Source organism: Synchiropus splendidus, chromosome 19, assembly GCF_027744825.2.
Source record: "Synchiropus splendidus isolate RoL2022-P1 chromosome 19, RoL_Sspl_1.0, whole genome shotgun sequence".
In the NCBI taxonomy this organism is placed as follows: domain Eukaryota; kingdom Metazoa; phylum Chordata; class Actinopteri; order Syngnathiformes; family Callionymidae; genus Synchiropus; species Synchiropus splendidus.
In genome coordinates, this window is record NC_071352.1 from 4,296,427 (window position 1) to 4,324,071 (window position 27,645).

Genomic DNA, 27,645 nt, shown 5'->3' on the forward strand with positions numbered 1-27,645 from the left:
GACTTGTATACGCCTTATATCCCTCCACCCCCCTCGACTCACATAAATCAGGCAGGATGCATTCCCACTAAAGCCTATTCCTGTTCCCTACTGAAGAGGAATGTGTGCCACGCCAACAGCTGCTGACAAATACAGATAGAGATACAGAATCTGTACATTGTGTATGTAGACAAACACACACAACAAAGAGCAATCACTGGAGAAACTAACAATTGATACGTGTTTTAAAATATAAAATAGCAGTTTCATCAGAAAAGTGTCAAAAACCATTAATGTGTAATATGTAATGGAATGACAAAATAATGTGAATTGAACAAATGTTTTTGTTAGTGCTTGTGAGAATATGCAGGAAATTCTGACAAATCTATTATTACCGACGTGTTTCACGAAGATCCAGCATCCATTTAAATGTTTATTTTGCCATCTGTTTTGAATGGAATAGATTTGCAACCAAACTGGTCTGGCGAGACGTAGAAAAGTGTCTGATAAAACGTGCCTTTTCCCTCATTTGCATCCAAACATTTGCTTAAACACATGCCTTTAGGCAGCAGCACTGGAGGCAGCACAGACATGAGCATCAACTCAAACATGGAAAGAACATTCAAAGAAAGTAGACTTTGTGTCATACTATAATATGATTTTGGTGTATCTCATTTCGTGGAACTGATCAAAGAGTCTGTCACATGTGTAAAAGTAACAGTAATAGTTTTATTTATTTTTTATTTCTTCATTATTAATTAAACCTATTTTTACGACACTTTTGTGTGAGGCAAAAGCAATTCTGCTCCAAATGAACTGTAACAGTTGCCACTGCCGGACCTGCCATCTGACATGTGACCTTGCAGTGGTGAGCCCTGACCTCGCTAGACACGCATATGTCCCGTTGTTTTTATCTTTCTTCTGTCTTATAACACAAGGGCTCAGTTCAACCGAGATTACACAAAGTTATTATGTCGCGATCACACATGATTTGTTTGATGAATAAGTGCAAGATGTTCATGTTACATCAGGGCATTAGCATAACATCCAACACTATCAACTGAGGGTGAACTGAGGTGTAGATCGACACATGAGCTCACAAGCACACACTTTCACAGACATCAAAGGTAAACACAAACTTGACGGACAGGTTTAGACTCGGGTCAAATGCGCAGTATATTATTTTCAGTCTGTCTTCGCGTTTAAAACAAATGCAAAACAGCGTCATCAAAAGGCTAACATATATATTACATCCAGTTTACATAATACTCTCCAGCATGATACTCGTAATTCTGGAAAAAAAAAAATCCAATAACTAAAACACAAATGTGAAATACGCCGGCACATATTATTTCCTTAACGGTTGTTCTTACTCCACCAGTTTATTCAGTCAATTTAAAAGGTCATTGCTCGGAACCATTGTTGGGGGAAGGATTTCCGTGTGGGACAGCTGAGTGCCAAGATGGGGGACGTCCCAGACAACGCACCTGATCGTGAGTGTAGAAACAACATCAGACCGGTTTTGTTACCGCGGTCAAATTAGTTGGATGTTGGATATTTGACAGGTATTCGCTCCACCAGAGCCGGTGTTGTTCGGTCTGTGTCCCCGGGAAACGGTCGCTGATCTCGGACGAGCTCGCTCGCTGGCAGCGCTAAGGCGAAGTTAGGGGACCGTCCACAAATTCTCAGTCGTGAAATTATCATAAAAGTCAGTGAGAATGTTTGCACTATTTCTTCAATAGCTCCTAGGAAAAGCGTTCAGATGAGTCCAGAGTGGTTGTAAACTGTCACCAGGCATGAGACACATTGGAGACGGACACTTTCATTCCATAACTGTACTGTTATGACTCCATTATTATTAACATATTCTTATTTTCTCACTACTACACATAAATCTAATCAAATATGCATTTGATTAGATTGCACAGGCATCGATGAGGTCCTTCCCTCAGCTCCCCAATGTTTCATTTCCAACTTCAAAAGGGGAAATGCAGAAAGTGCGGATGATTCTGGTGAATTAAATCCTAGAGGCATCAGGTACAATGGGTGATTTACTATACAGTATTAAATATCTATAATTTTCAACATATGTTTATGTGTTGTAGTGTTTGATGAAAACAGCTGTTGTGGAATGTGTGCTGAGAAAAGACCCCCAGGTTGTGGACCACCACTAACTGGGTGAGATGGTTTAAAATTAAACAGAAGCATAAAATACTAAATTTAACCACTTTGTTTTAACATTTCCAAAGGTCCAGTGTGACTCATGCGAAATTTGGTTCCATGCACAGTGTTTGGGTATGGACACAGAAAAATTTGAAGAAGCCGAGAAATCAAAATGGCAATGTGACCTGTGTAAATTCATTTGTTGGAAAATTAATCGTTTTATGCAAGTATACCAATAATAAAATTGTTGAATCACAGCTGTGTCTCACGATGGGAGATGGGACAGATGTAGTGTCTAGTTTTTGACTCGTCAAGTTGAACATTAGTGATTAAATAGTGAGAAAATATGAATATATTAATAATAATGGAGTCATAACAGTACAGTTATGGAATGAAAGTGTCCGTCTCCAATCTGTCTCATGCCTGTTGACAGTTTACAACCACTCTGCACTCATCTGAACGCTTTTCCTCAGAGCTATTGAAGAAATAGTGAGAAAATATGAATATATTAATAATAATGGAATCATAACAGTACAGTTATGGAATGAAAGTGTCCGTCTCCAATGTGTCTCATGCCTGGTGACAGTTTACAACCACTCTGGACTCATCTGAATGCTTTTCCTAGGAGCTATTGAAGAAATAGTGAGAAAATATGAATATATTAATAATAATGGAGTCATAACAGTACAGTTATGGAATGAAAGTGTCCGTCTCCAATGTGTCTCATGCCTGGTGACAGTTTACAACCACTTTGGACTCATCTGAACGCTTTTCCTAGGAGCTATTGAAGAAATAGTGCATAGTACTGACTTTTATGATAATTTCACGACTGAGAATTTGTGGACGGTCCCCTCACTTCGTCTTAGCGCTGCCAGCGAGCGAGCTCGTCCGAGATCAGCGACCGTTTCCCGGGGACACAGGCCGAACAACACCGGCTCTGGTGGAGCGAATATCTGTCGAATATCCAACATCCAACTAATTTGACCGCGGTCCATTACCGGCGGGGTTGATTTCGTTGAGATACTCTTTGTCGTGGTGTGTTGCTTTAATGTAGTTTCTCGTTCATTGTCTTTGTAAGAAGTTAAAAAAGCCAAAAACTATAATTCCCACCTGGGCAATGTAAAGTTATGTTATTTTTTTTTAAGTGACTCACGATTAGCTTCTTTTCGAAGCTTAACAAACTATGAAAGACCAACGTTCTATTTGGCTCCCCAGACTGCCCGGGTACACAGAGTGACCAGGCTGGAAAGTCCGCACCATGTCAAGGTTGTCCAAACCAAAAGCTTTGTGCTTCTGGAGCCACGAAGACACCAGACCCTGGTAACCCTGCCTCTTTCACCTTCAAGTGAAGTGACTTTTTGTATTCGTCATTGTCTGACAGCAACCCCTTCTATCATCTGTAGCCATTGCAGAGATTGGGGTGAAGTTGTCTAAAGTGAAGCACAAGATCCTTGTCTTATCAGGAAAAGGAGGTGTAGGGAAGAGTACGTTCAGTGCTCATCTGGCTCATGCTTTAGCAAGCGATGCATCGAAGGAGGTAATGTTGGTGATAAATGATATTGTACTAAGTGGTAAACCACTAATCTAATAGATGTGACGTTTCTGTCTTTTCAGATTGCTCTGCTGGATGTAGACATCTGTGGTCCATCAATTCCACGGATCATGGGCTTGGAGGGTGAACAAGTAAGCTTTTATGCACACTCCAGGTGCTGTTTTCATTTCGATCTATGAGCTATGTTCCCGCAAAGTGGCACACCTGTCGCAGTGGCCAAAGTCAGTGTCATGACGATGGCGAGCGCTGCAGGACTTCATTCACACACCAATAGATAACTTCTACACTTGTCTGTTAGTAACAAAAAATTTCAAGATGAGAGATGAAGTTGATTGTGCTTCTGTGAATGTCTTTCATAATGGTGCTTTCAAAGTTAGCTGTTGGAGTTTATTCGGAGTGGCACTTGGTCTGCAGATCAACTATTAAATTATGATAATCATGAAACTTTTAACTGATAAAGTTGTTGACTTTCGGAGCCAATCATGTATCGCTGTCCAAAAGGTGAACATGTGCCTAATCTGTCATTTATTATAGAATATTTGTTTATATACAGTGATTAAAAAAATGTCATGTAGTGATGCATTTTACAGACAGTAGGTTCAAGCAGTCCACACACATGCACACAATGTGCAAATGTGATCATGTCTGTTATTTCAGAGCTGGACACTGACTGCTCCTGAGAATGCCAAGTCACATCTGTTAAGTCTTTTAATATGCCATTTAGCTACCAGTAATCATCTCTGAGTTTGTACAGGTGTGAAACCACTGTGGTCAAAGTGTGCGCAACTGATGTTCACTGTGGTCTTACGCTAGTCCAAGACTCGCTCAGACTTTTCAGAAGCAACAGTGCATATTAATGGTTATGGACATTTTTACCAGGTACATCAAAGTGGTTCTGGTTGGTCTCCTGTGGTGAGTTGATTTTAAAGCCTTTTATTTATTTATTTATTTTATACTCATCCCTCAGACTGGCTGTATTTTAAGACTTTGTTTTGCAGTACGTGGAGGACAACCTTGCTGTCATGTCAATTGGATTCCTGCTCAGCAGTCCTGATGACGCTGTCATATGGAGAGGGCCAAAAAAGAATGGTGCGTGTATTCTCCTTCAGCATAACGTAACCATCTGCTGAGAACGTTTTTATTCAAATAACTATTATTATTATTATGACTTATTTTTTTTAAACTTTATAAGTCATGTGTCTTTGTATGTGCTTGCTTTCTTCCATCTTGTTGCCAATAAAGACAAAAGTGCAATGTGCACATATGTGGAAGTGGCGGGAGGTAAGAGGTTGAACCTTGTCAGTAATAGATGGCTTGTCTGTCGTCAGGAATGATCAAGCAGTTCCTGAGGGACGTAGACTGGGGAGAACTGGACTACCTGATTGTGGACACTCCTCCTGGCACTTCCGATGAGCACCTCTCTATTGTCCAGTACCTGAGTGCCACTAATGTTGATGGTGCTATCATCATCACCACTCCGCAGGTAAGCACTGCATTAGTCACATGGGCAGTGAAGTGAAGGAGCTTCCCACCACCTTTGGAAGTCTTCACAAGTCCTACTGCACTGCTGATGTTGCATATTTAATGCATATTTAAAAAGAAAACTATTGTTATTGCTTACATCAACATCAAGGTTGTCGACTTCCCATATTACCAATGTCTGTATTTTGTTCAAAACATTAAACTTCTTAAAGCTGTCTCTCATACCTTTTTCAGGAAGTGTCCCTGCAGGACGTGAGGAAAGAGATACGCTTCTGCCAAAAGGTCAAGCTACCAATTATCGGCGTGGTGGAGAATATGAGCGGCTTTGTGTGTCCTAAATGCCAGGTTTGAAGGATAACTTGACTTAAAATCTAGTGATTTCTAAATGAGCTGAGCAAGAATACAGAACCCTCAAGGTCACCTTCATTTTTAAATGGCTACTATCGACTGTGTGAGCTAGTCCTTTGAGTTGCAAGGATGGAATAAAAGTGGCTGTAATTTCTAAAATAAACCAAATGCACACGGAAGTGGTAACATTTCCTCATTTTCAGATGTTTTACAAAAGTTTTTTAACTGCAAAAGTGGTTTGGTTTAATAAGTGGATACTATGTGTTTTCCAGAACCCGTCACAGATCTTTCCTCCAACCACTGGCGGTGCTGAGAATATGTGCGCAGACCTAAGTCTGCCCCTGCTGGGTAAAGTACCGCTTGACCCCAGGATTGCACGGAGCTGTGACGAAGGCACATCTTTCCTCAACAAAGTGCCTGACTCTCCTGCTACCAAAGTCTATTTGAAGATTGTGCAGAGTGAGTTCCAATTGGAATTGAGAGTTTAAAAAAATTATTTGTGATGGTGAGAAGCTGGAATAATTTTGTGTGTCTTTCGGCAGGTATCCAGGACTATTGTTCCAACCATCTTCAAGAAATCCAAAGCATCAGTTGATCCATCATGTTGGAGCAGAGTTTATTTTGGCTCGCAATTGAGGAAAAACAATAAAGATGTTTCTTAAAGCTTCAACAGACAAGCTTAACTCGTAATAACTAGTCACTAGAAAACTACATTTGCTCAATCTGAGGATGAAACCCGATTTGTTTTTCACTGGATTAATAAAGAGATTCAACACCGTGGTGCAGTTGGCGTCATAACACTGTCATCGATGGATTGTCAGTCTGGTTTGTTTCGGCAGACACCCGGTTGGTAACCTATACAGTATGTGCTGGCAGGGTTGGGAGAAAAACCTGCACTGCCGCCCTTTTGGGGATCCATTTGTTTGGGAGCAGTACGTAATTTAGAAGAAAATGTGAATTGATAAGCCCCTTAATGGCTCAAGTGATGTAACCAACATTGTTCTTAAGATGAGAAGATAGAACTGATCCACAATACATGCATTGCAAATGTAATCTGTCCTCTTTAGGGTTAGGTTACGGGTGTGTGAGACTGAGTGTACATTTTCTTGCCTTTGTTTTTACCCAAAATAGGTTCTGCAGAGAAAGTACAACTTTGTTTCGGATGGCATTGAATAAAGTTTTATTAAATACGTTGTAAAACATAACTCCAAAAGCACAGCTTATTCCAGCATATGCACAAGAATGTGGAGTGATTATATAACAATAAGATTTGAACTGCATGAAATTATAGCTTTTGTTTTTACCGTCTACCAGCAGTCTTATATGAGAGTGAGACATCGAATCATACTTGTGAAAAGTAGGTAAAATACCAGTTTGGATTTACTTTCAGTCAACGTCAGTGTAGATATCAACAACTTCACTTATCAAAAGCTTAAACAAAATATCTTTAATGAGAGGTAGAATCCTGAGCTTTAGTCTACTTTTGTCATTCAGCAGCATTCTTGAAGTAATAAAAAAAAGTGTATCTGGCAACTGAAAGGATGGGCTGGGACCACCATGTAAAAGCAGTGTAATAGTCAGGCGTTAAGAGGTGCACACATCACATGGCATCACAAGTGAATCAGTGAAATGTTAACACAGGTAGTTATGAGTGTATTGCTGGAGTGAACAGCAACATTTACATGTAATTGCAAGCTTTCTATTGTGTCCAGCTCTCTAAACTGCAATTTGCCTTATGACCATTAATCTAAATCGTTTAGCTGTGATAATTTCAAAGCATTGATCAGCTTCTTTCTTTGCAGTATGATGAGCTCAAAATAAATATTCTTATTTTCCATCCACATAACTATCAGTAAGCTCATTCGAGAGGCTGTGCATGTTTATGTGCATGGCATGTATGAACTCATTCAATCTGGGCTGTTATTGCTTCCAAGAATGAATCAAATGCAAAGTATGTTGCAAAGAAATCACAAACAGAGAGAAATTCCAGGCCAAGAAAACATGCATCCCACCAAGGCAGCATGCAGTCATTTTCTCTACTTACATCATACATTTGTGGAAAATGAACATTGACAAAAATGAATGTAAAACTTCTTAAAAAAGCTTTCACCAAAGTTGACTTGTGTGATCATTTAAAATAGATTACTGTCAACACATGACACTGCTTTTCGAACTTTCCTTCACCGATGTGCACTCACACGTGAAACTTTCTTGGAGTGATCAAGTGAGCTTTTCCAGGTCTCTCTTCTCCAGCTCCCCACAAAACCCTGATTAATATTCAGCGCCAGCAGCGACTGAATGGCGGTGAAATACTGAAGTTGTCTTTCAAGCTGACAAGGGAAACAATGCAAACTGTCCCTACAACCAATGGCCTCATTGAAATGCAACAAACTATGCATCTTGTCTGGTGGCAAAAGTTCATCCTTTGTGGTTATTGATGGATTGAAGCGGCGTGGTCAAGCGTCATCTCTATCTTTCAGCCAAGACATTCTAAAATAAAAGAAGAAAATGCATCATAGTGAAAAGATTGAGTTCATATTTATAGTTGCATACATGGTTTACAGTCAAATAATTAGTCATGTTTCCTCATCTGACAACACACTTGGTTCATTTGAGGTTTTTATGCTCACCTCCATATCTGTCACTCCAGATAACCCTCAAACACATCCAGCTCAGTGTCTGTGTCGTAGGGGACTGACGCTGGGTCAGAAAGAACCCCGAGATCCACTAAAGCCTGGTCCATATCCTCTGGCAGAAACACTATCCCCACATTTAGGACGATGTACTCCATTAGAAAGGCATAGTAGACGATCAAGACGTTCACAAAGAACAGGCCTAGATAGAACATATATGGAAGTTCCTCCAAGAGTGACTCCACGGAATCTAGTTGAGCAGAGATTGGTTGTGGCATAGAAACTTCATCTACGTCAGTTGGTGTGGAGGAGGCGGATTTTGATTTCAGTCAGTCAGGGTCGATGTGACTTGAGCGTCCATTTGGGCTCCGCGTGGCTGACGGGCAGCTTCTGTCTTACTCGCATCGTCCTGGGGAAGACAGCAAACGAAGAGAATGACAGAGTTAGCTTTGCATAGCTGTGCATACTGTTTGCGGTATCTACGCCCTGCCTGGTCTGCGTCGCCAAAAACACAAGCCTGCAAACACAACCTGTACACTACGTCCAAATACAGATAACACGTGGCATACAACACATACCAGGACAGACTGAGCGTCTGAAAGTAGATTGTTTCTTTCATTTATCTGAGAAAACTGGAATAAAGGAGCCGCATCAAAACAGACCACAGAGTGACATCCGAACCCGACTACGCTGATTAGCTCGCGACAGGACAAACCCGGCCGCGATTGGTCCGGCAGCTGCCAATCAGCGCCGCTTGCTTGGCCGCAGGATATGTCGCGTGCGAATGTCGTCACTGTAACTGGGACGAGGAAGAACTGTAGTTTCCCCGCCTCTTACCTTTCGTTGTTTAGCAATCTGAAAAACTACAATTCCCACTTATGCCTGTCCGCTCGTTTTCGTAACGCTCCGTCGTCGCTGCTGACTCCGCCTATTGCTTACTGTTTGCTTGCTAAAGCCGTGGAGCTACCTGCGCTCTGCTGCGGGCATGATGGACTGCCGGGGAGACTGAAGCGCGGCGAAGAACGCACTTGTCACAACGCGAGCCCCAACGAACTGCAGCAATGTTCGGCCGCTCGCGTAGCTGGGTCGGAGGCCAGGGCAAAGCGAAAAACATCCATTCTCTCGATCATTTGAAGTAAGCGGCTAATATCGCTCTTGCTAGTCGCAGCCTGTGTGGTAATCCAGTGTACAGGGATACTGACGTTGTTACTGTTAGTTTTCTGTTCCCCTCCTTTAGCTGAGTGGGAGATGAATCAAATACCATTACTTGTACTTGTAGTCGAGACCTGACCTTCTGAAATGTTGCCTGTCAGCACATCACGGACGCTAATCGTCTTCAATTCTTATCCAGGTATATGTATCATGTGTTGACCAAAAACACCACAGTGACCGACCACAACAGAAACCTGCTGGTGGAGACCATTCGCTCCATCACGGAAATCTTAATATGGGGAGACCAAAATGACAGCTCGGTATTTGAGTAAGTGTTTTTCCTGTGTCTCCCACCTTCATCCATTCACAGTTGTTACTATGCGTGAGTCAAACTGTGTCTAGTTAATAATCGCATGTATACTGCAACAATCCATGAACTGTGGCTTAAAGGTCCCCTCAGATCCAGTTTTCCTCTTCAATATCAAATGACACCTACTACAGAGTAGCTTTACGTCAAAATAAAAAAGTTGTAATTTCAAAATGGCTGCGTTGCTCAAAACGCTTCATTAGCATTCAATGACCAACAAGGACTATGAAGAACTAGTCTTATGGGGTGATGAGCCGGGCTCCATCCAGCATTTTTACCAGCTTGAACAAACCTGTTTGTTAGTTTAAAAACTCACTCACATGTCATTTATCTGGTCCTTATTGCTACATTTCAATACGTAAATTATTGTTACAGTGAAACCATGTGATGTCACACAAACCTCCGGCTGAGATGCTCAATAAGCGCTGTCACTGTTCATAAATGGAGATGTTCTCCCTCAGTTCATATGTTGGTCTTCATTCTTGTCTTGACAAAGAAGTTCAATTTTATTCATCCAATAGGAGCTTATTGTTGCTTTAGTGCATGGCAAAATCACAGTATTCTCTTCAGCAACAGCAACGACAGTGAAGAGATTCACAACTTTGCCGTATCTTTCCATCATTGTAGCATTGAATTGAGCAAAATGCAAATAAAAAAAAAACAATATTTATGAAAATGTTTTTTCACCCTTTTTTGGTACATTTTTGCCATTTCTGTCTCTTCTGAACAAGTCAATTTGGCACTCTTTGTCTTTTTCTTTCAGTTTTTTTCTGGAAAAGAATATGTTTGCCTTCTTTCTTAACATCCTGCGACAAAAGTCTGGTCGCTACGTTTGCGTTCAGCTCCTGCAGACGCTGAATATTCTCTTTGAAAATATCAGCCATGAGACATCTTTATGTGAGTATTTTCATAACTAAACTTCATAATTCCTGTGTTTGTTTTTTGCCGTTTCAGTTGTTTGTCTTATCAAATAAATAAAATCATAGTTGAATGACTGAAGAACTTCTCAACAAGCATCTTGTGTCATATAATCTAACAGTGTCTCTCCTTTGCTCAGATTATTTGTTGTCCAACAACCACGTTAACTCCATAATTGTGCACAAGTTCGACTTTTCTGATGAGGAGATCATGGCCTACTACATCTCTTTTCTTAAGACCCTGTCACTGAAACTCAACAATCACACAGTGCACTTCTTCTACAATGAGGTAAGGGCCCAAAGAGTGATCTTAGAGGGTGAAGAAAATTTGGTGGTACACTGATGTGAGGGTATGATGAGTAGTGAGACAGGAGGTGATTTGTAGTTCAGGCAGTGTCGCCCTATTAATGTATTTTTCCCATTCAAGCACTGCATTTTTCCATTGAAGGAAAATTAAGGTGCTGCTACTCTGCCGTATGTTAGTGCAACAGCGCTGTCTGCTCACTAGATTTGTGCACGTGATGCAAATCAAAACAAGCAGTAGAAATTTTTGTTTCATATTCAATATCATCTTATATATGAATACAAATTTAAGACCTATTGCCTAGCACTCTGTCGTGGTGTGCTCATCAAATGGTAAGACCTAAGACTTTCCATTACCTGTGGCTTCAGAACTTTCAACTTCTTTGGCTGAAGTTGCAGTCAAATGAAAACATTTTGTGCATTTTCCCTTTTTATCATCATTTGAGTTTGGGAGCCTCATTTATGAACCCTGTGTATTAATTCTTTTGTGTGCCACCTTGTACGTATGTTTTGGTATTTATTGAAAAAAGAAAAGAAACGTGAGAATTTGCGCACTTCTACGGTAGCTCATAAGCACTAAAGCTTGTTTAACTTAAAATAAAGTTAACTGTGGTGAATGATGTCTGTTTAACTTCTAAACAAAATCTAATCTTCTTCCGATGCTTTGGTGCCTCTGTGTACCCCTCTGACCTTTGGATAGGTTGTGGTTTATATGCTGAGAGACATGTAGGATGCGCATATGTGCTATTTTATTCTGAACGTATTAGAAGGTAAACACATGCTGAGTGTTTCCCCTCTCTGTCTCCCAACACATAGCACACTAATGACTTTGCCCTGTACACCGAGGCCATTAAGTTTTTCAACCACCCAGAGAGTATGGTCCGCATCGCAGTCCGCACCATCACTCTTAATGTCTACAAAGGTGAGTGACGCAAAGAGTTTGCTGCCTGTCATCTTCTGGACGTATGGATAATCCTAAACATGTTTTTTAAATGTTATAGTCATATCTAAATCAGGTTAGCTTTGTGTTAGCCCTATGTAATAGTGGCGCCACCCAGTGAGTTAGGTGACAGAAGTGTTGGTGGGTGGTTCTAGCCCCATGCCAAACCAACTGGAACTTGTCAGAGCTTCTAAACAGACATTACACAGCATGGATAGATGAATGAGTAGCTGTTCATTTCAATGTTCATTTTTGCTATGATCATGAAACTGTCTTAAAATTATTCGGTCATGAACAGAAATGTTTCATATATTTGCTCCTCTCATACTTAATTCATTTTTCAAAATTTGATGTTTGCATTTGTTTATTCTGAATTCATTGCTTTACATGACAACAAAAAAACTGTCAAAAAACAGTCACAACTAAGTGGTAAAACATTCATATACTTCATATACCTTTAATATGAGTGTATTGATTATTTTGTTAGTTATGAAGTGCAGACCCAGGGCAGAATCCTTTCCAGGTGATCTGTTGTAAACAATGACTTGTTTTAAAAAGGAGCTACAGGTTCCTTCCCAGCCCCGACCTTTTCACACTCACACCTAAATTCACATTAAACCTGTGTTTGTTTCCCCCTCTCCTTTCTGAACAACCACTCCTCTTCTACTCTTCCTCTTCTCGTCTCTCTCCTAATCCTCTACCTCACTTCCACTGCGCGCCCCATCTGCCTAACTCCAGTGTCATGTAAGTTGGTTCCATTCATTCAGTCTTTACACTCAGGGCTGGGTATCACCTGCATTATGAAAGTAAATCTAAAAGAAGTGTTCTGTCTGTAGAGATTTCATTAACTGAATATATAGACTTGGTTTTGGAAACAATGATCAATAATGTTGATATTCAGACCCCACTTTCTTATTGTGGTTTATTTTCTGTACAGGTGTAAACACCCTGATCCTTTTCATCCACCTCTGTATTTCCCCAAATCCTGCATGTCATACTTTTTTCATTCGTGCAAAATTTTTCCTATATTTGTGTTTGGTTTATGATTATCACCCAACACGCACTTCTGGTGTTTGCCCCTTTTTTTAATGGTGGCTATTAATAATCTTAATTTTATACTTGCGTTTGCTCATCTGGTTTTGTTTTCAGGTGAACTTTAATTGCAGCTTCACTTGTGATTTAGACAAAGTTGGTTGTTCATCCTCGACCTACAGATTAAGTCATGCCTTCTCTCACATTACCTTAATCCCTAAATTCAACTATTTATGGAATTGTGAAGCTTTTTAATGCATAGTGTGTTCTTTAATTATTTTCTTAGTTAGATTGTCTTTAATATTTGCATATCTATTTGAGTGAAGGCTCTGCGTTTTAACAAGCGTTATTCTTCCTTTCTAGTGGACAACCAGCACATGCTGCACTATATTCGGGACAAAACCGCTGTGCCATATTTCAGTAACTTGGTGTGGTTCATTGGAAGTCATGTCATCGAGCTGGATAAGTGTGTCCAAACCGATGAGGAGTAAGTCTTTCCTTGTCTCATGAGTGTCTTCAGTCCAACCTTTAGAGGTTATTGTTATCCTCATTTAATGGACATAGTAGTGCCTTTAGAAATCAGAATATATGGCTACGTGGTTGTTTTATGCTGTGTTGCTGTATGTTTGAATATTGATTGTTAAATATCAGTCTTTCCGTTCGCAGGCATAAGAACCGGGGCAAGTTGAGTGACTTGGTCGCCGAGCACTTGGATCACCTTCACTACCTGAACGACATTCTTATCATCAATTGTGAATTTCTCAACGACGTTTTGACCGACCACCTCCTTAACCGCCTATTTCTACCACTTTATGTTTATTCGCTGGTCATCCCTGAAACGGTATGATTTCATTTTGTCTTTTTAGTCCTATTCTTGACAATAGCATAGATAAGAATGTATTTTCACTTATGTTGGGGTTGCATTGTTGTGTATCAAGGAACCAAATGTTCTTAACATTTCACTGACTTTTTTCCTTAGTCTGGAGAACGGAAGATCAACCCTCAGGTGTCTCTCTCGCTGCTCTCACAAGTAAGTCACTGAAATATTCATCCGTTATTTCAGACAAAGTCACATATCTGCTCATATACTCAAATGAAATTGAGGACTGAGCTGTGTTCTTCTCGTCGTGAAATTTTCATATGAAGTCATGATGTTAAAATGTGAAGCCCCAGATATGACGTGGAAATTATTTTATGGTCAAGTCAAACCTAAAATTGTTTCTGAAAACACAGATGAATGTTAGTTAGTAAGAAGCATTAGGGCTGGGACAATATGCATTTGGTCTGATTCGGTATTTTCCAGATACTTTCAATTTATATTGCAATTCTGGTTTCTATTGCAAGTCTTTGTTTGATTTTGATTGATATCACAATTGTGATTTATTCATTTAAAAACTAAGTAATAATAAAAATGCACATAGTTGTTTCCCACAGACATTTGGTCAAAGTGTTGACCGTGGTTGTTTTTGTCTATTCATAAAGCGTATTATTCATTATTGTAAGTCCAATTACGGTAGTACAACAAGGTGCCAGAACAGGTTCTGTCAGCAGTCAGTTTTTTATGTGTTGCAGCAATATATAGTAATATCCAGGAGTATTCCTCACAACGGTGAGACAAGGCATGCAGTCCAAGGGATTTATTAAAGCTTAAAGCAGGTTTGCAGCACTTACTTTAAAACAAACGCACATTCGCACCGTACGGGTTGTAAACATTGTTTGGCTTTATATGATGGCTGAATTTTCCAAGTGTGGCAGGGCTTGTATTTTGTAATATACTAACCTGCACATACGTGTCATAAGTCGGTTTTAAAAATGTGAGAAAAGTTAAAAACAACTCACTCAAACGCACTCATCACATGGTCACGTTTTAGCATGAACAATTTTGTGGAGTCAATGAGTCTGGTACTTGACTTCTCTTGTAGAAAAGCATTGAACATCTAGTCTAACACATCATGTCATACTCGGATTACATTGTAATCGTGCATAGTCATGATCTGATCTAAAGCCAGAAAGATTGTGAAATGTATTGACCTTTGTGTTTTCCAGGTCTTTCTGATCATCCATTATCAGCCACTTGTTAACGCCCTAGCAGAGGTCATTCTCAATGGTGACCTCTCTGTCTTCGTTCCTGGGACTGACATGCCACAAAAGAACATGGTAATACTTGACACGATTCCCCGTTAAGTTTGGTACTGTTTCTTTCACAGCTCCAGTGTTGTTCTGTTCCTTCATGTTTGTGCTGCTTATATTCTTATTTTTTGCTCTGATTTAGTTTCCCTTTCCTGACCTCCCACTTTGTTTGTATCTACTGCCTTAGCCATCTGATATCTGTGTGCTGAGTTCTTGTGTTTCTTTGAACGCTACCACCCTTGTACCTTGAACAATGTGTACATCCCACTGTTAATGCTGTACCATAACAAATGACCAAAACATGCTAACACATTAATGTCTTGCATTTTCTGGCACAAATTTAGCAAGTAACAATGAGACTTTGGCTGTGTCCCATTTCTTCTTTGTGCGTGCGTGCGTGCGTGCGTGCGTGCGTGCGTGCGTGCGTGCGTGCGTGCGTGGTATAAACAAGCCACGCACACACACGCGTACCTGTAAGTCTTGTGAATTTGTGACACACATGTTTCCAGTTTCTTTGCGTCAGCTCAAAGTGAGAGTGATTTACCAGAAACGGTCAGCCAACCAGTGAGACACACTCACTCTAATGCACACTGATACTAGCTTGTGGTTTGTATCTCACAGGCTGTTTTGTGCTAAGAGGGAGCTACAGTAAATGTTTTTTCATGTGCGTGTAGTTACCGGTGAGGAAACCCATGTCCGCATTCTTTTTTTTTTTTTTTCCCTTCCTCCCCATTTATCATAAGCTGCAGTTCAAGTGCACTTGAACTGCAAGGTTCTCTCATGAATCTGCACTTTTTTCAACCTCTGTGATATGTTTTGTTATTACACTCAATCTATTCTAACAAGGAATGCTATTTGACTGTACTAGACTTTTTTTTAACGTGTTCACTGGAAAAGAGTTTGAGTTTGTTGTGAGAGTGACGGTGTAATGAGTTGAAGAAATTGTGGTTTTCGTGGTCTGGCTTAACACCAGTAAGGGTTTGCTGAATGGTTTGTCCTGCCAGTGTGTTTGAGGTGTTTTTTTCCCCCTCCAACATCTATTGCCATTTTTCTCACTTATCACTAGCCAGCTTTGCTTGACTGTGAATGATAGCAATTTTGACCTTTTCAACATCATCTGTCCTTCGGGTGATGTTTGTTTTGCAGCAGTGCTTGAATCAATACAAAGCACAGTGCAGAGGAAAAATGTAGCTTGAAATGTCAGATTGTTACTTAAACCCACCAACAGATCATATCATGGGGTTAGCGTTGCAGCAATGAAGTTGTTGTTTGTTTGTGCAAGCACTCATACAGGTCATCACGCAACCAAAAGTATGAATATGATAATATACCTTTTTGTTCCCTGTGAAGTTGTTGGATTATTTCAATCAAACCTTTTACCTAATGGGAATAATTGCAATACACACAAGTTTAACTTTTGATTCATGAAGTTCTGCAGTCCCTCTGGCAAGTGTTGAATACGATCAAGTCTGGATGCACTTGTGCGCAATGCTTTCAGTGACACAATCTCTGTGGTTTGTGTAGGAATGTCATGCACACATCAACACAAGATGACCTGGTTTCAGCAAGTGCTTTTACCTTTAGTCTGCAGCAAATGATTTGAGACCAATGTGAAGAGAAATGGTTGACAGGAAATTGGATATATACAGTCAGTATTCATCTGAACTAAAAACCACGAGGACTGTCATCTGTTTAATGTTATGTAAAATGACTCTCTTCTGTTGAGCGACCTGATTGATTTCAATCTTGGCCAAGTCTTCATCCATTCTTTCTTTGTCAGATGCATTCAGCTGCTTTGTCCGCCTGTCTGTGCTCATATATTTGTTTGCAACATAGTCTGGTTAAGTCAGAAATGACTTGATTTCAATGTTCTTTGCCATTGTTTTCCTCCCCTTTGTTCGTCTTTTCTTTTGTTATTTCCCTCTTGATAGTAATACCCAGAGTTATACATCTTTCAAGTCCATCAAATGCAGCAAAAGTCCTCCAATTGACAATCACTTCTGCATGGTAAAATAGTCAAACCTTCATCAACTTTCCTCTGGAGTTTATAATTCTTTGATGGTTTTGTCAATTGCAGACTGGTGCCATTGGTGTCCGTCGATTCACCAAACCCCCAGAGTCTCTTGAGCGCTCCCTGGAGTTATCCCGCCACCGCAGTCGCAAACAAGCCCAAAAGAGGCCAAACTACAAAAACCTAGGCGAAGAGGAGGAGGATGAGCGAGCTGCGGGAGGCGGTGGTGGAGAAGAAAGCTGGGACGATGCAGCTCGTAACGTCGATGGAGTCCGTGAGAGGGAGAAGGGAAAAGGTACAGAGATAGTTGGAGGAGGAAGTGGGAGTGCTAAGGGAAGCAGAGCGAGTGGGGAAACGGCGGAAGGTGAGTGAGAGACTCAGTGGTACAGGATTGTGTTTTTATGTCTTCCCTCTCATCAGCCAACTACGCCCATTTGTCCGACATGATCCCAAATCTCCTGGGGGCAGATCTAGTGTGTCTGGGTGTGCAGATCTCATGGTTCTGTATAAAACGAAATCTTACAATGGGACATGCAGGGACATAATAATGAAGATAAAAGCAAAACTGATTTGACTTCTGCTAAATGTTTTACAGTGAGCAAAATGTTTTCATTTATGTAATTCTGATCCGAATCACGATAAAAGACTTTCTTCACCTGAACTGTAGCCACACTTTTAATGTAACTTTAGAATGAGTAAGCATTTCTTTAGACACTGAATTCTTTTAAGGTGAAGAGGGAGTTCATTTTCTTAGTCAAACATTGCCTGGTTCAACAGAAGTACGTTACCTTGGGGACAGACCATCCATCCTGCGCTCCTCACCTCTCCATCTGTCTCACTCTCGCTCTGTGTTTTGTGTCTTGTGCTATGATGGCATCTCATTTGAAAAGTCATTCATTCTTTTCCTCTAAAGTGTCTTGTTGCCGACCGTCAAAATACCTACTTTTAGAATTGATAAAAAAAATACATTTGCTGTTATATACCATTTTCATTTTTGTTTAATTCTGCTTATGCAGCAGTTCAATTGTTCTTGTGCTGTGAGGAAAATGGTAATTACTAAGGTTTAAAATCTTGCATTAAAATGTGGTGGTGAACACTGCAATTGTCAAAATGCATGTTTTTGGGACATTAAAAAGTATGCTTGTGCATTTAGAAATCGAAATGGTGGTGATGGAGAAGTGTAAAGTGTCAATATTGACAGAGCAAAACATCACAGATGAAGAAAAGTCTGAAGCAGCCACACGTGGAAACACACAGAAGAGCAGGTATGATTAAAAAAAAATCTCTCTCTCTCTCTCTCTCTCTCTCTCTCTCTCTGTCTCTCTCTCTCTGTCTCTCTCTCTCTCTCTCTCTCTCTCTCTCTCTCTCTCTCTCTCTCTCTATATATATATATATATATATATATATATATATATATATATATATATATATATATATATATATATATATATCTACATACATACATACATACAAGTATTTAGGTACTACTAAGTATTTAGATATGTGTGCACTGAGAGTCTCCTGGGAGGAAATGAAGTGTTTGAATAATTGTTGGTGAGGTTACGTTTCCATTCTTCCTCTTGTTCTGCAGACCATTCCTAGACATGGTCTACAGTGCCCTTGACTGCTCCACTGATGACTACCACGCTCTTTTTGTCCTCTGCCTGCTGTACGCCGTTTCCCACAGTAAAGGTCAATAGTTTTTCCACTCAGTCTAAGCTTCGTGCTTTATATGTTTTATTCTGCTAGTTCCAAACCGGTTGAAACCCATGTACATGTATTTGGATGTTCTCACAAGTACATAGTGTATATTGTCTCTATACTGGAGGCCAATGTTTTATGACAAAAAGCAGAATTTTTTTGGGGTCTGGGGTCTCAATGGTTTTTGCTGCATTCTGTATAATAAATCCAACCAGCAGCAGAACCAGGTGCAAGTCATGTTCTGTTGGAAAAACTGTACGTCATGAATAAAATTCTGAATAAAATAAATATAATAAAACAACGTCCAAGAATCAAAGTATTTACCCTTTCATAAATAAATCTAATCTGATGAAGATAAGTAAAGTATAAATGAAAGTGTCGTCATAATATGTTGTAATTCATTTTAAAAGAGGTGAACAGTTTTTACTGTTGGTGCACCATCACTTTATCATTTTCATAGTTGGTACCTATCACAGATTTGCAGCTGTGGTATGGTGTAAGTATAAGTGTAAACTCCATACTATCCATTCACTGGTTCATTCTAAAGTCTGTGTCAAGCTGGTTTTGTAGAACTAACCTCTGATCCATTGTGAATTGTACAATGAAAAGTGTAATCCATCTGTGTTTATATTTGTGTTTGTTTTTGTTTTGTTTGATAAATGCTGTTCATCATTATTTAGGCATTAACCGAGACCTTTTAGAGCGGCTGCAGCTGCCAGTGCCCAACCAGGAGAAAGCCTCTTATAGTTTGGTACTGGTGGAAAGACTGATCCGAGTGATGAGCCAGGCAGCACAACCAGGTACACTGCAATTCCACTTTTTCCTCTTGGTTTTCTCATTCTCAGTAAATTGGTTGCTTAATACAACTGCATTCCTCACCCTTTTTTTGTTATTGTCCACTTTGCTGCTATCGGAACATCTTCTATAGCAGTGTCAAATACTGACGCTGAAAACCATGTTGCTGTTTTGTAGACAACCACATCAGCCCAACCTGAACGCTTGCCAACACTCACGTCCCCTCCTCTGTGTAAACAAAGGGGTGAGGTCTCTCACTGGCTGAGGCACAGCTGTGCACAACTGTTCACCTCAGTTGTTTTTTTTTTAATGGATCTGTGTAGCAGGCTTGCTTCCCACTGTGCATTTTTTCCCAAAAACCAGGGCCCTCTTCCACACCAAACAATTTTTCGTGCCTACTGTTTTATGCCAAATTCTGCTGTACTCCGTGTTTGACCATAGATTCTGTTTTATTTCCGTCTGTCAGGTATTTGGAGCAAATCAAAAATATTATTATTAATATTATGTACTGTGGGTCAACTGTAACCCAAAAAATGAAATGATCTATGATTTACTGTATAATTCTCTCTCTCTCTATTTATCTATCTATCTCTCTGTCTCTCTATCTATCTATCTCCCTCTATCTCTCTCTCGCTATCTCTCTCTCTCTATCTCTCTCTCTATCCCTCTCTCTATCTCCCTCTCTCTATCTCTCTCTCTATCTCTCTCTCTCTATCCCTCTCTCTATCTCTCTCTCTCTATCTCTCTATCTCTCTATCTCTATCTCTATCTCTCTCTATCTCTATATCTCTCTATCTCTATCTCTATCTCTCTCTCTCTCTCTATCCCTCTCTCTATCTCTCTCTCTATCCCTCTCTCTATCTCTCTCTCTATCTCTATCTATATATATCTATCTGTAGTCTTTACTTGGAATAAAATGTATCTGTTCAATCTTTTGTATCCACACTTGAACTGCTTACTTCTTTCTTTTTGTAGATGGTAAAGTCCGCCTGGCCACCTTGGAGCTGAGTTGTCTTTTACTAAAACAGTCTGTTCTATCTGGAAATGAGTGTATCATTAAAGACGTTCACCTGGCGTGCTTGGAGGTAACTATATACATTATCCTCACCAGTGTGTAATAGGATACAAACCTCTGTCTTTCCCTGTCCTATTGTTTTTTTATTCTTCTGTGGTGACTCCAGTTCACACAATTCAAACTAATTTCCTGTGACGTGGACTTTTTTTCCCCTTGCCGCTGAGTGTGTAACTGTGATGACATTCTTGACCTTTGTTTTTGCATTTTCTTCCCTTCACTTCCCTGGATTCCATGTCTCAAAGCAAACTTTACTGCCTCATCGTTCTGGGAAGTTTCAATTTCCCTTTTCTGTGATTACGCCAGTATTCTACCTTTAGTGTATACTCCAGAAGTATTGGATTTATTTGAAAAGTGAAGTGAAACCAACTTTATTTCCACTCCAGCTTACTTTTTAATCATATCAGTTATACTCATAAATAAAGAAAGATGTGTAGAGACCATCACAAACATGGCAACAATCTCATCAATCTCTGTCAACAATGAGACACGGTTGTGAGATTCATGGAGCCTTGACAGGGTCAGAACGTCTGTCTGTAGGAAGACCTGACATGAAATACTGCGCAGCCAAGTGTATATGTATATTTACGTGTTGAGCGTTTCATCAGGCAGACTGAACGATGACTGATCAATTTGGGAAGTTCCAGCTGGGAATTTGAGGGAAGAAAAAAAAACAAAAAACAGTTCTTCTGACTGAATTAAATGTTACTGTTTATTTTTTGCTGTCACTATTCAAAGCATTTACTTTTGCATTTGATACAGGGTGCCAGGGAAGAAAGTCTTCACTTATTACGGCGGTTTTACAAAGTAAGTGTTGCATCCATAAATCTTTGATTCGGCTTTGTCCTCCAGAGACGGTTCACAGGGAGAGCTGTGCCAGTTTCAGCGAGCGATAGGCGGGTCCATCACACAACCGTTCGCTCACACATTCACTCCTTTGGGCAATTGAGAGTAGTTGACCTGGACCCCGATTGAGCATGTTTTTGGACTGTGGGAGGAAGCTGAAGAACCTGGAGAAAAACCTTGTGCACACTGGGAGAACATGCAAACCTAAACCATCAGGCTGGAGTGTGTCACTCAAAATCTATTTTGACCACGTAGAACACAAAGAACATTATATATGCTCCACAATCCCTGAGGCATGATTCAGCCCAAACCGTTTTTTTGTATTCTCGGTTTCCTAATGTGAGTGTTTGGATGTTTTTGCCAGGGCGAAGAGATCTTTCTGGACATGTTTGAAGATGAATACAGGAGCATGACGGTGAGTTTGAGCCTCCTCGAGTGTCATTTTCAGTATTAGTCTTTAAGTGTGAAAGGGTTTTTGCAGAGTAAACCACTGAATGTTGAGTACCTGATGATGGATGCGTCGATACTGTTGCCACCCGCTGGCACACCACTGACTGGGATCGACTTTGTCAAGAGACTTCCATGTGGGGACGTGGAGAAAACTCGAAGGGTGACTCTCATCATCCGTTGGATTGTTTGGTTTCAAACTCGTGGGATGTCATGGATTCTGTGGTATCTCTCATCGCTCTTCTCAGGCCATCCGTGTGTTCTTCATGTTGCGGTCATTATCGCTCCAACTTCAGAGAGAACCAGAGACACAGCTGCCCCTCACCAGACCAGAAGACCTCATTAAAACCGATGATGTTTTAGACCTCAGTAAGTGACAAACATGCTCTCTATGTATATTTGTGGGAATGTCAAGGATGGAATACCACTGCTAAAAAGTGAATTACACACGCCAACACGTTTATCTAAACCACTGGAAATGCTGTTTCTCATCTCAAGTCCATAACACCACTGCTACCATTCGCGCTTCGTCTTAGTTCCCACAGTTTCTCCAGCATTTTACATTCCCTGTTCCCGTTTGACCATGCCACTACCCTGTTCTGGACACGGTGAAGCACCATATGTGCTGGAGGTGGACTGAATAGACTAGTCACTACGCGCCAAAGGAATAGTCACCTCTGAATCAGAGTCAGTCGAATTGGCCACATGTATCAATATTTGTGTTGGTTGGCATACACGTAGTGAAACTGCATTTCTTTTCATAGTTTACTGTCCATATACACTGGCAACAAATACTTAATGAAAAAAGGATGTTATGCACATTTTGTATGTCTAGGCTGTTTTTGTTCTGATTTTGCTGCTTCCCCGCCCAGGATGGGATTATTTTATAACATTACAATATTCTAAGAGAGAATCCTTGTGTCGGGGGTGTGTTAAGAGGGAACTCCCCCTGGATCATCGGCTCTATAAACTGTCAGGACCAACAAGCATAAATGTTCAATATTTATGACCAAAAATCTCTGTGTGTGCGGGAAGAGATCGTGAACTGTGACATGGACTGGAAGTGAGCCAATAAAGAAGCGATCCGACAGAGAAACAAGGAAGCAAAGGAGGACGTTTTGACATTTATTGAATTGACTGCTATAAAAGTGCATATTTTCAATGATCAAACGTCAATCTCACACCAATCTACAACTGTCCTCACTGGTTCCTTCATTCTAAAAATTCAGTCCTGCCAGCAACAGACCATTCCCTGTCATTTAGCTACTGGTGTCTCTTTCGGGATTCTTTCATTACACAAGATGTGATGCGAGTGCTCTCCACAGGCATCCTGGCCAACAGCAGACTTTTTATCTGGTCTCTGATAAAAATAAAAACATAAGGCTTATGATTTTGAAAATGGTTTTATGGGTACCTTCCGTTTCTGGTCTGATGTCATTGGTTTAATTCAATGTTTCTCTTCTCAGACAACAGTGACCTCATCGCCTGTATCGTCGTGAGTAAAGATGGCGGTCAGGCCCAGAGGTTTCTTGCAGTGGATGTTTACCAGATGAGTCTTGTGGAGCCTGAAACTAAAAGACTTGGCTGGGGAGTCGTTAAATTTGCAGGACTATTGCAGGTAAGACAGTTGCTCCTGTGTTGTCTGAATGTGTGTCTGTATGTTTCTCTTCTACTCTGTGTCCCTTACAAAACCCCTTTACTGCTTTTCTGGAAGAACAATGTAATGTGAATGATCCTCTCTTTCTATCATTTTGACAGGACATGCAGGTTTCTGGGGTGGAAGATGACAGCAGGGCTCTGAACATCGTCATCCATAAACCCAGCTCCAACCCTCACGCCAAGCCGCTCCCCATTTTGCAGGCCAATTTCATCTTTGCTGACCATATCCGTTGTATTATTGCAAAGCAGAGGCTCGCCAAAGGTCGCATCCAGGCCCGGCGTATGAAAATGCAGAGGATTGCAGGTCAGTGACCAGCAAGGATGCTGGAGGTCACGCAGTCACAAACAGCATTTTGGCCAAATGATGTATGTTTTAGCGATGCCCCTTAAAATAAAATAAATACTAATAAATAAATAAATAAAAACTGTGCTCAAGCATGAAGAGCGCACACTGTTAATGCGACTGTGTACGAGGATTTTTCATTACTCCATTTTTTGGATCCAGCTCTGTTGGACCTTCCTGTGCAACACAGCGGCACTGAAGTCTTGGGTTTCAGTCAGACAGCCAGCGCCTCTCCAAGTGCGCTGCCATTCAGGTTCTACGAACAGTCACGACGAGCCCCTCATGACCCCACCGCAAACAGATCAGTGTTTGCCTCTGTCGATAAAGTGCCAGGTATTTTTCTTTGTTTTGTTTTGGGTTTTTTTTAACATACAAGCTGCTGCTTTTTTCCTCATGATCCAAACATAAGCCACTGAAACACTGCTTTCACCCACTGTTTACACAGAATTGACTGCACAACTGCGCCCGCAGCTTCTAAACCAGTGTCGCTACTAATTTGTCCAGTTTTGAATCGACAAATGAATATGCACTTATGATCATTGTTTTCATGAACTTTGAGTTTTTTTCCTCTGTAACCTAAGAGCCGTAGAAATGACACTTGCTCCATGAACTGTATGATGAGTGTGTGTGTGTTCATATTTCTTTCCCTTAAGGATTCGCTGTAGCTCACTGTGTGTCGTTGCACAGTCCCTCTCCCCTGTCTTCACCTTCAACTCCGTCCAGTGGAAGTGGGAGCACAGGACGCCGTGACTCTGTTACGACCAGCACAATATCGGCTCAGAGCCCCGCAGGTACCTACGCTCACGTGGACGCATGTATGCACACACTCCAAGGAATATTTGTTTTGGTCTGGCTTTCAAGGACTTATTTTCCAGCTTTCAGAGTAGTTATGTTTTCCTTGATGCGACTCAGGCTCTGCCCCAAGCAGTTAACTTGTAGGGCTGTTTCCTCACCAAGTTTAAGTTGAATACAATTTCAATATAACAATGAAAAATTGTATTAAGTGTCAATGTTCATTTGAGCTGAAGATGTCTTTAGAGATATTGTTTCATCGCAGACTTTAATGTTGACGCTTTGTCTTGAACAGATGATGGGATGTTTTTGGAGACCACTCCTGTGGTTTCTAGTGGAGAAGGAGAATCAGGTAGTGAAGTATCTCTGGTCTCCTCCGCAACAGCTCTTGCACCAAGCCTGACCCCGGCCTCTCAGCCCACCATCTCCCTCCTCACCGACAGCAACACGGATGCTTTGAGTGTGGAGTCTCTGACCCTGCTCCCCCCAGCGGATCCCCCTCACCTACACCTCTGCACTGGCCATCTGCCTGCAACTAAGCCTGCTGCTGACCCCATAACTGAGGTAGACGAAGAGGGTGACAGTGAGGAGGGAGAGGAAGCTGTGAGACCAGAGTGGGGTCAGGAGGGAAAGCAAGAGGGGTCCGTGACGGATCATGCACCAGTGACAGCAGAGACAACAGCGTCCCCTGAAGTTGGGGAATCGATCATTGGCCAGAACTCTTCTGAGGACCTCCAAGAAACTGATAACCAGGAAACTCATGGTGATGAAGGGAAAACAGAAGAGGCAGAAACACCCGACTCAGCTGAATTGAACTAAATGCCTACACACACACACACACACACACACGTGTGCGCACACGCACAGTTTGTGAGCAGTGAAATGCTCACCTCCGTTATATTTCCGTGTCGTAACCTGCTGGTGTTTGAATGGACACCACTCCTGCTGCCACTCAGAGCCTTGTGCACTGAAGAGATGGAAGTCTGACTTTGCAAAAATAGACCTTGTGCGTGTATTTGTTGAATGCAAGTTTTTAATCATTCTCACTCATGAGTTGACGTGCAACCAGCAAGGTTTTTTACAAATAGCTGTTAATGGACAGACTTCATATGCTGCTGTTGAAAAATTCTCTCATCTACTGTGCATGTCGCACACGCAAACAGGTCCATGACCAACATACCAGATGCATATATTTTCCTAAATTGTAAAATGATAAGGAAACACCATTTTTTTCTGCCAGATATTCCAGCAGCCCTTCTGTTCGCAGCAGAAAGAAAATAAACTTCTGCCTTATAAGTTAAAAGACGTGCTGAGTAACTGTCAGAAACTGTACTGAAGAGGTAAAGTTGAAGGGTTTGAATGAGCTTTTGAGCAGTTCTCCAGTTTGTTCTTCACCGTGGAAACTGGGAGCAAACATCTGTTTACTCCAAGACAACCCCATTGGTTAATTGAAGTGTTTTATTTTTGGTTGATAAGTATCGCCTCACGCCTTGTTTCACATTGTCTTATCGTTGGTTCAAACTGTTTTAGTAAGAACAGGAGGGGCAGTTGAATTGCTGCTCTCGCTCCAGAGTGTTTAGAATCCCATCACATCTGCAGTTGATTTTAACCTGCTTTTATTTCCACTTCTTTTGTGCAGTGACTCATGTCTATATTCAAGTACCAAGTTGAAGTCCCACCTTCTTGACCTCACCATTACCAAGCCCGTTTTATTCTATCTATTCACAGGAAATCAGTGTGTTTATTGATGATGTTTGAGGAGATTCATCTACTAGTGGTTAAGGTCGGTTCTTATGTTTGTTTGAAAGCAGCATCAAATTGCTGGTGTGATTTTCTTCTGTAGTCCACCGGATCCTCTTGAATGTATGTGAGGCTGACTATTGGTCGCTGAATCCTCAGATATTCTTGGTCATTGAGTCACATTAAGAGTGAACGAGTCTCTTTTCTGTAGAAGTACCTGGCATTCGTAGATACACTAGAATTCCAGCTCCTTCAAGGTCAGTGTCCAATCTCATCTGAAGTCAGCTGCAATAATATGAAGCACTGAACCGTCCGGAGGAGAGATGAATGTATGTTCACGCCTTGTTTCTTCCTTCCTTCTCACACCTCCATTTCTCCATCATCCAGAGATTATTCTCTTATTTGTTTGAACCCTTTCACCTTCCTGTGAACTGCATCGGATGGTGAAATAACTCCAGTGCATTGACCCAAATAAATCACTATTGACAGTCCTTCATCAATGATTGTAGAGTGTGTATTATGTTTGTATGCTCTGTAAATGCTTTTAAACAAGTACTTATTATTAATGAAATGGTTCAGAGATGAATTAAAAACATGCAATAAATTATTCTAACAAACTGGTGCTGTGCCATGTTGCATGATTCTCTGACAAAGCGCTTCATCACCTTGTGTGAGAGGTGAAATCCCAATGGTTATTTTTTGCTTTTTAGTTGTTAAGGCTTTGTAGTTTGCCACAATTCTCCCAGCGTTTGCTCCCATCCATTCAATATAGAGATTGCTGAGGTTTAGGATTGATAATATTTTTTAACTTGCTTTGTCAGACTGTTTACATAATGGTAGTTTTTGTTATCTTCATTACAGGTGTTTTGAAAACTGACAATTTAAAAGGCAATCTTAAAAAAAAAAAGACAGAATACGTTTTTGGAAACATTTAAAACGTACGTGCCCCGTTGTTTGATGATGCGCTGTTTTATGCACCAACTTTGTGTGCCCACTCAAATAAGAACTCATAATACCTTCTGACTCAGAATGCTTGAATCCAGCCTCCAGTCTTATCGCACCAGTTCTCTGAACACTATCTATGACCTGCATCCGCATGTGTGTCACCTCTTCACTTGTTTCTGGTAATCGGGTGTGTTTCTAAGCACAGCAGTCGATTTACTATCAATGAGGCCCCGCCCACCGACTCACTTGCCACACAGAGATGAGTCACCTCAACTGTATGCTGTTCAGTCTTGCTT

General features: G+C 40.9%; 3 protein-coding genes across 5 annotated transcripts; 2 read left to right on the forward strand and 1 right to left on the reverse strand.

Annotated features, from left to right (window-relative positions):
- The first annotated feature begins 1,359 nt into the window (after positions 1-1,359).
- nubp1 (nucleotide binding protein 1 (MinD homolog, E. coli)) lies at positions 1,360-6,569 on the forward strand. Its single transcript, XM_053852698.1, has 10 exons — positions 1,360-1,472; positions 3,358-3,462; positions 3,546-3,679; positions 3,757-3,825; positions 4,574-4,606; positions 4,693-4,783; positions 5,023-5,177; positions 5,411-5,521; positions 5,797-5,983; positions 6,067-6,569. Exons 1-10 carry the CDS (start codon positions 1,442-1,444, stop codon positions 6,117-6,119), a joined length of 969 nt encoding a protein of 322 aa, XP_053708673.1. The 5' UTR covers positions 1,360-1,441; the 3' UTR covers positions 6,120-6,569.
- Positions 5,693-8,877, reverse strand: dexi (Dexi homolog (mouse)). The gene is made up of 3 exons (XM_053852700.1): positions 8,736-8,877; positions 8,155-8,566; positions 5,693-8,014 (listed from the first exon to the last, which is right to left on the reverse strand). The coding sequence occupies exon 2, from the start codon at positions 8,433-8,435 to the stop codon at positions 8,166-8,168; it is 270 nt and encodes an 89-aa protein (XP_053708675.1). The 5' UTR covers positions 8,436-8,566; positions 8,736-8,877; the 3' UTR covers positions 5,693-8,014; positions 8,155-8,165.
- Positions 8,878-9,093: 216 nt separating this feature from the next.
- clec16a (C-type lectin domain containing 16A) lies at positions 9,094-27,016 on the forward strand. 3 transcript variants are annotated; one of them, XM_053852161.1, is made up of 23 exons: positions 9,094-9,292; positions 9,509-9,637; positions 10,440-10,573; positions 10,734-10,882; positions 11,713-11,818; positions 13,232-13,355; positions 13,535-13,709; positions 13,848-13,898; positions 14,915-15,025; positions 17,076-17,373; positions 18,163-18,274; positions 18,601-18,701; positions 19,391-19,510; positions 20,481-20,590; positions 21,340-21,384; positions 21,788-21,838; positions 21,905-22,033; positions 22,119-22,239; positions 23,337-23,488; positions 23,629-23,833; positions 24,035-24,205; positions 24,526-24,663; positions 24,960-27,016. In XM_053852161.1, exons 1-23 carry the CDS (start codon positions 9,219-9,221, stop codon positions 25,481-25,483), a joined length of 3,330 nt encoding a protein of 1,109 aa, XP_053708136.1. In that variant the 5' UTR covers positions 9,094-9,218; the 3' UTR covers positions 25,484-27,016. The 3 variants fall into 3 exon arrangements, with proteins under 3 accessions (XP_053708136.1, XP_053708137.1, XP_053708138.1); XM_053852162.1 differs by having other exon boundaries at positions 17,076-17,304; XM_053852163.1 differs by lacking the exon at positions 24,035-24,205.
- The last annotated feature ends 629 nt before the right edge of the window (positions 27,017-27,645 follow it).

Coding starts and splice junctions, on each gene's coding strand:
- nubp1 (XM_053852698.1), top strand. CDS start 1,442: ATGGGGGACGTCCCAGACAACGCACCTGATC. Junction 3,463..3,545: donor CACGAAGACACCAGACCCTG/GTAACCCTGCCT, acceptor TATCATCTGTAG/CCATTGCAGAGATTGGGGTG. Junction 5,522..5,796: donor TTGTGTGTCCTAAATGCCAG/GTTTGAAGGATA, acceptor TGTGTTTTCCAG/AACCCGTCACAGATCTTTCC.
- dexi (XM_053852700.1), bottom strand. CDS start 8,435: ATGCCACAACCAATCTCTGCTCAACTAGATTCCGTGGAGTCACTCTTG.
- clec16a (XM_053852161.1), top strand. CDS start 9,219: ATGTTCGGCCGCTCGCGTAGCTGGGTCGGAGGCCAGGGCAAAGCGAAA. Junction 13,899..14,914: donor CTCTCTCGCTGCTCTCACAA/GTAAGTCACTGA, acceptor TGTGTTTTCCAG/GTCTTTCTGATCATCCATTA. Junction 24,206..24,525: donor CTCTGTCGATAAAGTGCCAG/GTATTTTTCTTT, acceptor CTTTCCCTTAAG/GATTCGCTGTAGCTCACTGT.